Source organism: Bicyclus anynana, chromosome 27 (genome assembly GCF_947172395.1).
Source record: "Bicyclus anynana chromosome 27, ilBicAnyn1.1, whole genome shotgun sequence".
Lineage (NCBI taxonomy): Eukaryota > Metazoa > Arthropoda > Insecta > Lepidoptera > Nymphalidae > Bicyclus > Bicyclus anynana.
Genome location: NC_069109.1, coordinates 5,132,360 through 5,143,203, shown reverse-complemented (window position 1 = coordinate 5,143,203; position 10,844 = coordinate 5,132,360). Strand labels below are relative to the sequence as shown.

Sequence of the window (10,844 nt, the reverse complement as noted above, 5' to 3'; positions counted from 1 at the left end):
AAATTCAAATTATAACAATGAATCAGACATTTAAACATTAGGCGATTTGAGTAACTAAAAATAAACATAGTACTTTCTTATACAATATTTATAACAAAACGAAATAATTTCTTGCAAACTTTAACCATTTGGTAACAAATAATCATATTTAATACAGTTTTTTTTATTAAGTATTTAAAACAAAAGGAAATATTTTTTTTACCAAATGGTGAAGTAAAAAAGATATCGTATCTAACTAATGTTATTATATTTATTATTTTGTAACAGTTAACATACGTATGTCTATTTTTATTAATATAAAAATGATTATAAATTATTTTGAGATCATACTATCCAATCAGTCTTCTAAATCGGAGGTGCAATTTTTGCATTCATAGAGCAACACTTTTTTTCTTATCAGGCTCACGAAGAAATTTTCTTCCATAACCCTTTCCGCCCTTTCGAGTACCTGTAGATTTTCCGCCTGTTATCTTTGCCTACTTTGCTTGCTTAGTCAGCTTCTTACTAGATTGTTTTGTTGCCTTAAGTTGCATATCCATATTATGGGGTTGACCAACCACCCCCGTTATGCATTAGTCTACTAGCCCCGAACCACCTTTTAACTTTTAACCACATGACATAACCTTGAAACTGCAACGAAATCAAATAGAATAATACATAAAATAAAGAACAAGAATCAAACATTTGTTATAAATACTTTGACAATCAATAACCATGAATAATTAGGCATTATTACAAATAATATTATGACAAAAATAATTACTTACTTGTGCTGTTTTTCATTATTACGTTTACGTTCCTTCTCTCAAACGACGTGCGTGTGCGCCGCCGCGTTCCCGGTGACTGGGCGGGGGGAGGAGACGGACTCTTGTGCCTCACTGATTAACTCAAAGCTATTATCTCGGACGAGTTTTTGACAGATAGTCAACCTACCCCTATAGTCAACCAGCCCCGGTCTCCCCTACCGCCAAGCGATTTAGCGTTCCGCTACGACGTCGTGTAGAAACCGAAAGGAGTGTGGATTTCATCCTCCTCCTAACAAGTTAGCCCAATTCCATTTAGATTGCATCATCGCTTACCATTAGGTGAGATTGTAGTCAAGGGCTAACTTGTGAAGAATGAAAAAAAAGGTGAGATTGTTGTCAACCTATAGATAATAAAAAAAAATATATTATTATCAATTAGTGAGTCATCAAGGGTGAATCGATTGTGACCTAATCGCCGATGCGTACAATGTCGAACTTAAAAAGACACACACACAAACAGATAACAGAGGTCAGGACTAAAATGAAACGCGACCTGAATGACACAGCGATTTATATATATATATTTTTTTATTATTTTTTTTTAAATAAATATACTTAAACAATACACATCACTATCTAGCCCCAAAGTAAGCATACAGAGTAGCTTGTGTTATGGGTGCTAAGATAGTTGATATTATGATATTAATATACAATTATATACTACATATAAATACTTATATAATGTATATATACACACAGACACTGGAAAACACTCATGCTCATCACACAAATATTTTCCAGTTGTGGGAATCGGACCCGCGGCCGTGGATGCAGAAAGCAGGGCCACTGCGCCACGCGGCCGTCAAAAATTTTTAGGGTTCCGTAGTCCACAAGGAACCCTTATATATGTCTGTCTGTCCGCCCGTCCGTCCGCGGTTTAGCGCAGAGACTATTACTACTAGAAAGCTGTACTTTAGCATGAGTATCTACATTTAAAATGTGAACAACATCTTGAAAAATATTTATTATTTAGGGTACCCCCCTGGGGTATCGTTATCGGTATTTTTGTGAATTACATAAGGTATAAAAAAAATAGGAAAAAAGGTATAAAGAAAGAAGAAGAAGGTATAAACGTGATTAATCTACGGAACCCTACACTGCGCGTGGCCTGACACGCACTTCATGGCCGGTATGTTAGGGGTTCTAAGCTAAGGGTGAGCCGTGATAGCCCAGGGAATCAGTGCCGGATTACAGGTATCTTGATGCCCTGAGCTTTTCCTCTATCCGACCCCGACTGAACCGATTGTCAACGTCATTTATTCATAAATTGTCGGTAGGGTGGCAACTAGCCACGGCCGAAGCCTCCCACCAGCCAGACCTGGACCAATTAAGAAAAAACCTCAATCGGTTCCTGTCAACCTCCGTTTTGTGGATCCACCACTGCGCCACGGAGGTCGTCGTATATAAATTAAAAAGAATGCTAATAATAGAGAAATTTTGTAAAAGTAACAGGATATCTGAGATCATTACTTTCGGAGCTAGCACTGCCGCGGATCCCTGAAAAACGCCCCATACGAAATGGTACGAATTAATGACGTCGTAGGTAATAATGATCGTTAGATTTGTATGGGCGTTCAAACTAAATTACTAATATCTTTGTTATTTGTGCGTTTTATGTCTATAGTTTATAGTAAAAAACTGAAATACACGCGGACGAAGTCGCGGGCGTCCGCTAGTCTATACTAATATTATAAAGAGGTAAAGTTTGTAAGTTTGTCACATTTTTTAAATGGGGTAATCTTCGGAACTACTGGTCCGATTTTAAAAATTCTTTCACCAGTAGAATGCTACATTATCGGGGAGTGCTATAGGCTATATTTTATATTGGTATCATATATATTAGCCGAGTTATCACAGTTTTTGTCATACAGGTCGGACTGAAAATCCTCTTAAACAGACTTATTCGCATGTGCTGCCTTAACTATTGTGTAAAATTGAAATTAATGTATGGAGACTTTATGTATCTTTAAAAGTTCTACAAAAAAGTCCGCGACACCATATATCTATCTTCTATATATTAGCAGATATAGTACCTTTTGTGTTTTAAAAATTATTAGTTTTATATACTTAGGTTTACGTCATTATTTATACAACTAAACTTTAATCCTTATTAAAATAAATTATTTAATAATCACAAGAATATTATGGAGATAAGATTTGCCCTTTACAGTATGTTAATTACTGTAATAGTTTCGGAGATAATACAAAATTTCTAAAAGACGCAGAAATTCCGCTATATGACGCCCGGCGCTTTCATTTACGTAGTTCCCGTTCCCGTGTGAATATGGGGATCAAACATAGCCTATGACACTCGCAAATAACGTAGCTTTCTATTGGTAAAACAATTTTCCAAATCGATCCACTAGATCCAGAGATTACCTCCTACAACCACACAAACTTTACCTCTTTATATTATTAGCATAGAAGTCTCTATTTCTCTTGGTCATACCACCACTCTCGAAGGACTGGACCGATTTTGCTAGGGGTAGGAGTAAGATAGAGAAGTTACAGGGTAGGGTAGGGTACGGGTAGGGAAGCGTAGGGGTAGGGTAGGTTTAGGGCCGGGTTTAGGGTAGTGGTAGGGTAGGGGTAGAGGTAGGGTAGTGGTAGGGTAGAGGTACGGGTAGGATAGGGAAGTGGTAGGGTAAGGGTAGGATAGGCGTGAGATAGGGGTACGGGTGGGATAGGGGTAGGAAAGGGATAGGGTACGGGGAGGGTAGGGGTAGGATGGGGATAGGGTGTAGGTAAGGTAGGGGTAGGTTTGGGGTAGGGGTAGGGTAGATGTAGGGGTTGGGTAGGGTAGGGTTGGGGTAGTGGTAGGGTAGGGGTAGGATAGGGTAGGGGTAGTAGTAAAGTTGACATCGAAATTTACGCGGACGAAGTCGCGGGCGTCCGCTAGTAATTATATAAATAAGCATTTAGAACAATGCATTGTTGCATGACGGCCGTGTGGCGCAGTGGGTAGTGACCCTGCTTTCTGCATCCACGGCCGTGGGTTCGGTTCCCACAACTGGAAAATATTTGTGTGATGAGCATGAGTGTTTTCCAGTGTCTGTGTGTAGTTATACATTATATAAGTATTTATATGTAGTATATAATTGTATATGAATATTATAATATCAACTATCTTAGCACCCATAACACAAGCTACTCTGTATGCTTACTTTGGGGCTAGATAGTGATGTGTATTGTTTAAGTATATTTATTTATATTTATTTATTTATTGTATCGACATTCACAGAGAACATTAACATAAACCCACGAGCGTTAGGCTGACGTATTGTATATTACAGGGGTGGCCAACTTGATTAGACCCAAGATCTAATGTTTACTATTGAAACCCTGAACGATCTACTCGTATATATTAGTATTGCGTTTTTTGTATCCAATTCACTATGATCAATGAAATCATTAAACCGATAAATTGAACCAACTTCTCGAATTTCTGAAATCGCTTTAGCGAATTTCGAAGTCTGCTACCACTGCCCTAATTTCTGTCGTGTACTTCGCATAAATGAAGTTGTAGGTAGACGTTTTTTTCAAAATATCATCTTTGATATTTACAAATTGTTCAAATTTTTTCTTTTCTATGTCAACTTCTAAATCTTAAATTATTATATTTTTTATAAAAATTATACAAGATGATGCGTGAAGCAGTTGCCGATTACGTTGCGCAGTCTGGTCTACGTATTTATATTTTTTGCCTTGCCACGATCTACTGGACTAACTGTTGGCCACCCCTGGTATATTATATGTGGGAATGTATGAATGACATAACTCGTTTAGCTATAATAAAGAAGGTTATAATTAGGGCCCGCGATTTTCAGCCTATAATCTGTTTTTTACATCGATTATCATATTTAGATTGTGAAAAACCAAGTTTTATTTTCCATATTTCAAGGTTCAGTCCATATTTTACAAGAAAATGACACAATCATCCATATATTTACCAAAATACATGAAATTTACATTCCTGCTACCACAGGGTATTTTGTTTGATAATGCCTGAAAAAAATTAACTAAATTCTGTGCGGATTTTTTAAAGGCGATATAGTTTAATAATTACTGAATTAATCAAGTTTAAGACCAAATCGTCAGTTTTAATTTTGATAATAGGGATGATGACAGTTTTTTAAATTGTATATAAATGAAGAGTACGCTAATAGTAAATCAATTTTGTAAAAGTAACAGGGTATCTGCGATCATTACTTTCGGAGCTACAGGGATTTAAAGGGTTAGATTTGCGGCGCCGCCGCGGATCCCTGAAAAACGTTCCATGGCACGATTTAGTGACGTCGTTGGCTCGCTGATCGTTAGGTTTGTATGGGCGTTCAAACAAAATTACTAATATCTTTTTCATTTGTGCGTTTATGTTTATAGTTCATTTATTGAAAAATGCCACATTTAATGTAAGGAAGCTAAAACTGTATCAATTTTCATCTAATTACGATAAAAGCTTTTTAATACATTTTGAAATTTTATAATCTCATTTATTTTGCAAATATCCAGTCAATCTTTGCTTTTTATGTATAAATTAGTTAACGTTGACCTTATTTACCCGAATGTATCATAAAAATCAATATATTCAAACCTAGTCATCATCCCCATTTAAAGAAGCACGTCATTGTGTATTGCAACTTAATTTAATAATTAGCCTTATTAAGTTGTATTAATTTGTAATTGTAATGGAAGTTGAATAAAACTGTTCTTTTTTTTTTGAAAAAAAAATGTATAATTTTGAAAAGTATTGTTATTACTATAATCCATATTTTACGTAGGTACATAATTTAGATTTTATAATACACTAGCGGACGCTTATTTTAGCGGAATTATTTCGGTCCGATCTGTATGACAAAAACTGTGATAACTCGGCTAATATATATGATACCAATATAAAATATAGCCTATAGCACTCCCCGATAATGTAGCATTCTACTGGTGAAAGAATTTTTAAAATCGGACCAGTAGTTCCGAAGATTACCCCATTTAAAGAATGTTACAAACTTACAAACTTTACCTCTTTATAGTATAGAGTATATATATATTTATCCGGGCCCTAGTTATAATTAATAATTATTTATCGTTGGATGCGGTTACTAATTTTGGTTCGAGACTTTGGTCGCGTTGATGCAGATATTTGCGGTTTATAAAACGTTATTTATTAATCGCTATACAAAATACCGAAAAGGAGAGCCGTGATAGCCCAGTGGATATGACCTCTGCCTCCGATTTCGGAGGGTGTGGGTTCGAATTCGGTCCGGGGCATGCACCTCCAACTTTTCAGTTGTGTGCATTTTAAGAAATTAAATATCACGTGTCTCAAACGGTGAAGGAAAACATCGTGAGGAAACCTGCATACCAGAGAATTATCTTAATTCTCTGCGTGTGTGAAGTCTGCCAACCCGCATTGGGCCAGCGTGGTGGATTATTGGCCTAACCCCTCTCATTCTGAGAGGAGACTCGAGCTCAGCAGTGAGCCGAATATGGGTTGATGACGACGACGACGATACAAAATACGAGGTGCGAGCTGGTTAGGCAGTCCGGGTTTTTATTTTTTTTTAATTATTGTTTATTTCACGCGATTGATCTCTTTGGTTGCATGTGAGCACTACTAGTGTCGTGTTTATATTACTAGTGGCTTCTATTGTAACAATAATGTTATTATAACATTCTGATCGAAACAATGACTGCTCATTAGAATTCCTTCGCATTGTGTTTGACATTTCTAGCGGAGTTGTTGCGACACGCACGGCCGTAGACGTAGAAATTAATAGACAAACTTTGACATCTTGTTGTTTCCGCCCGCGGTACATGGCTCCACTGAAGACAAGCGCTGCGTTGGTGCATCCATCACTAGCGTAGCACATGCTGAGTGGTGACCATTTTGGTACCACACACATAATTGTTTGGATTGATTTAATATCTATTACTACTGTACATTATTCATACATGTATTATGTGTGTGTGTCCAAATTAAATAATTTTCTTTTGTTCCTTTTTTTCTTTTATATGCCTCTGTGAGTCAAAATATATACTACTCGCCGACGCTCCGCGGTTTCACCCGCGTAGTTTCCGTTCCCATGAGAATACGGGGATAAAATATGGCTTATAGCACTCGGGAATAATGTAGCTTCCCAGGAGTGAAAGAGTTCTTCGAATCGGTTCAGTAGATTTCAGATCCTATTCAATGCAAACAAACAAATAAACAGTCAAATCTTTATTCTATATAATATTAGTACAGATGCATCAAGCTTCTGTATTAGTCTATTTACTTTTCTGTCTACGCGAACCGCTCGTCTCTGTTTACAATGTAGAACGTGGTTCACAACCTTTTGGTGATGTTAAATGTTAAATGAATACATTTAGTTATATGTATAACTAAATGTACAATTTTTCGTTTTACTAGAGAATCCTCGCGACTTCGTCCGCGTGAAATTAATTTTTAACCGACTTAAAAAATAGGTGGAGGATCTTCAATTTGACGCGTATGTTTCTTTTTTGTTTTTTACCTCATAACTTCGTCATGATTTTCAAATTATTTTACCAATTTTCAAATTATTTTTTGTGTGATATGTGAGTACACTTCCAGATTGATCCCATTTGAATTTTACGAAAATCGGCTCCGTAATGTTTGAATTAAAACCAAAGGAGATCATTCATTTTGGGCCCTTTTTGAAAGTGCGGGCCAACGAAAAAAAGTGCATGAATCGTTAGAACTAATCATTTGAAGTAATAGCTAATATGGCATAAAAGTTGTCAGGTGGCTCTGAACCAAATTATACAGGTTCGATGATTCGTTATTTCCATACATTTTGTCAACTTTTAAAAGTGCCCGCTAAGAAAAAAAAACTATAAATATCACAATCTTTGTGCAATACTAACTATTGCTCCAAATGGGCAGTTCTAACGATACGTATCAGTTTTTTTTCTTGGCGGGCACTTTTGAAAATCGACAAAATGTATGGAAATAACGAATCGTCGAACCTGTATAACTTGGTTCAGAGCCCTCCTACAACTTTTATGCCATATTAGCTATTGCTCCAAATGGCTAATTCTAACGAGTCGTGCCATTTTTTTTTGTTGGCCGGCACTTTCAATAAAGAGCCCAGAAATGTATGGAGTGTGAATGATCACTATGCTAGGGCCTAGGACACACTAAAAACGGATAAATTAAATCTGTTGGGTGCTATGACAAAACTCTTAAAGATTATTTTGTTTTTTTTGGCACCGCCTACAAACCGATCAAAAGAAAGGACAGGTACGATGTTATATTTAAAGTCGTGGCTGGTGGGAGGCTTCGGTCGTGGCTAGTAACCACCCTTCCAGCAAAGACGTACCGCCAAACGATTAGCGTTTCGGTACAATGTCGTGTACAAACCGAAAGGGGTTATTCATTCTCCTCCTAACAAGAAAGCCCGCTTCCATCTTAGATTGTATCATCACTTACCATCAAGTGAGACTGTAGTAAAGGGCTAACATGTAAAGAATATAAAAACACAGATTAAAAGTGAATAAATATTACGAACTAACTAAAAATGGCTATGTAGTTAGTCTGTACGCCGTAGAAGTAGGTGCGAGAGGATTGCCAGCAAAATCTCTCTGTAATTTGCTTAAAGACCTTGGCCTCTCTAGATGTGCAGCTAGTTCTATACTAAAGTCTAATTCTTATACGTTTTTTACAGCTTATAAATTACTTTAAACCAATAATTAATAGTTTGCGAGAAATACTTTTCATCGTAATCGAATTATAAATACAATTTATTGAATACATTGATAAAATCGTGAATTAGTTAAATATTTTCATCAATAATAATAAATTTTTTGGTCCTTAACTGACAAATCGATACTAAGCAATCATTCAATTCCTGAATATCGATTTTGTGACGTCCCTATTTACTGCATATAAAAATCAGGCAACACATGAAACGTCATGTTTGTCACTGCAGAGAAAAAACACACTATAGAACGAGTATCCAAAGCTGCTCTAATAGGATCTTACCAGATTTGGCGGCAGGGAGAACAACACGAGCAGAGAACGGGGAGTGTTGATCGATCGTCAAATAATTTATATACTACATATAAATACTTATATAATGTATAAATACACACAGACACTGGAAAACACCCATGCTCATCACACAAATATTTTCCAGTTGTGGGAATCGAACCCACGGCCGTGGATGCAGAAAAAAATGGGGTATACCTAAGTTCCCTGGGCCGACGTTGTATGCGCCGGTGGGTATTCCTCTTTTAGCCAAGTCTATTCATGCCCATTTTTTTTCTAAACGACAAAATAACTGTGTAGGTACATGCAGCTAGCTAATTTATTGGAAAGCTGCCTATGCGCATGCTAACGAGGTGTTAATATATGTGTCCTTGTCACACTCAGCGAAGGTGAAACCCATAGAATGGAGTACATTCCATATAATACTCAACTAGCGGACGCCTGCGACTTCGTCCGCGTGCAATTCAGTTTTTCGCAAATCCCATGGGAACCATGGATTTTTCCGGGATGAAAAGTAGCCTATGTGTTAATACGAAGTGAAATCTATTTCCATTCCAAATTTCAGCTAAATCGCTTCAGTAGTCGCAGCGTAAAGGAGGAACAAACATACACACAAACTTTCGCCTTTATGATATTAGTGTGATACCCGTGCGAAGTCGGAGCGGGCCGCTATGTTTTTATATACAACGTTCACAGTTTTTCTGTAGTGTGTTTAGTATCAGCATTGCACCCGTGCGAAGTTGGGGCGGGTCGCTAGTTATTCATATAAAATTTCAACTTCAATCACTCTATCTATTAAAAAAAACCGCATCAAAATCCGTTGCGTAGTTTTAAAGATTTAAGCATACTTAAGCACATAGGGATATTGGGGCAGAGAAAGTGACTTTTTTACTAGCTTGACCAATTTTAATGACATTTTTGTATGGAAAAAAAGAAATATGGCAGAAGAACGTTGTTTTTAGAATTTTACATAGTCGTTCATTAAGATCGGTGAGAAGTAACTGTATTTCTTTTTGTTTCAGAGTTTACAATAAAGAAAAATGAAACAACGCCACCTACCGCCAACGGTGACGAACACTTAACGCCATCTAGCGGAGGGGGGTGGTAAACAATGCTTCCGGTTCGACCTACATAGACGCAATGCCCCGGTTAAAATATGCATCAATACTCCGTGTATTGGTTATATTGGGGCTGTTCTGTCTATGGGTGCAGATCATGCTGTCGGCGACTAATGGAGCCATGGACAAGGATAGCGGTGAGTTGTGTGTGAGCGAGACAGTCTCTCTCACTCACTCGCACATACAGTAAAATATGCATCAATACTGCGTGTATTGGTTATATTGGGGCTGTTCTGTCTATGGGTGCAGATCATGCTGTCGGCGACTAATGGAGCCATGGACAAGGATAGCGGTGAGTTGGTGTGTGCGAGCGAGACAGTCTCTCTCACTCACTCGCACATACAGTAAAATATGATTAAATACTCCGTGTGTTGGTTATATTGGGGCTGTTCTGTCTATGGGTGCAGATCATGCTGTCGGCGACTAATGGAGCCATGGACAAGGATAGCGGTGAGTTGGTGTGTGCGAGCGAGACAGTCTCTCTCACTCACTCGCACATACAGTAAAATATGATTAAATACTCCGTGTGTTGGTTATATTGGGGCTGTTCTGTCTATGGGTGCAGATCATGCTGTCGGCGACTAATGGAGCCATGGACAAGGATAGCGGTGAGTTGTGTGTGAGCGAGACAGTCTCTCTCACTCACTCGCACATACAGTAAAATATGATTAAATACTCCGTGTGTTGGTTATATTGGGGCTGTTCTGTCTATGGGTGCAGATCATGCTGTCGGCGACTAATGGAGCCATGGACAAGGATAGCGGTGAGTTGGTGTGTGCGAGCGAGACAGTCTCTCTCTCACTCTCATACACACTGTATGTACATATTTTAGCAGACTCAAAAGTGGACTACAAAAATAAGAAAACTAATGTCGTACAATGGTTATAATTCACAACACTTGTCAGGACAACTTAA

General features: G+C 37.7%; 1 protein-coding gene across 2 annotated transcripts in view; it reads left to right on the top strand.

The window, feature by feature from the left end:
- Positions 1-10,568: 10,568 nt before the first annotated feature.
- LOC112053667 (alpha-1,6-mannosyl-glycoprotein 2-beta-N-acetylglucosaminyltransferase) overlaps positions 10,569-10,844 on the top strand; it is a 44,663-nt gene continuing 44,387 nt past the window's right edge. The window contains exon 1 of one of the 2 annotated variants that reach the window (XM_052890440.1): positions 10,569-10,692. In XM_052890440.1, coding sequence (XP_052746400.1) covers positions 10,653-10,692 — 40 coding nt within the window. In that variant the 5' untranslated portion in view covers positions 10,569-10,652. The remainder of the gene's footprint in view (positions 10,693-10,844) is intronic. The other variant, XM_052890439.1, reaches the window with a different exon arrangement.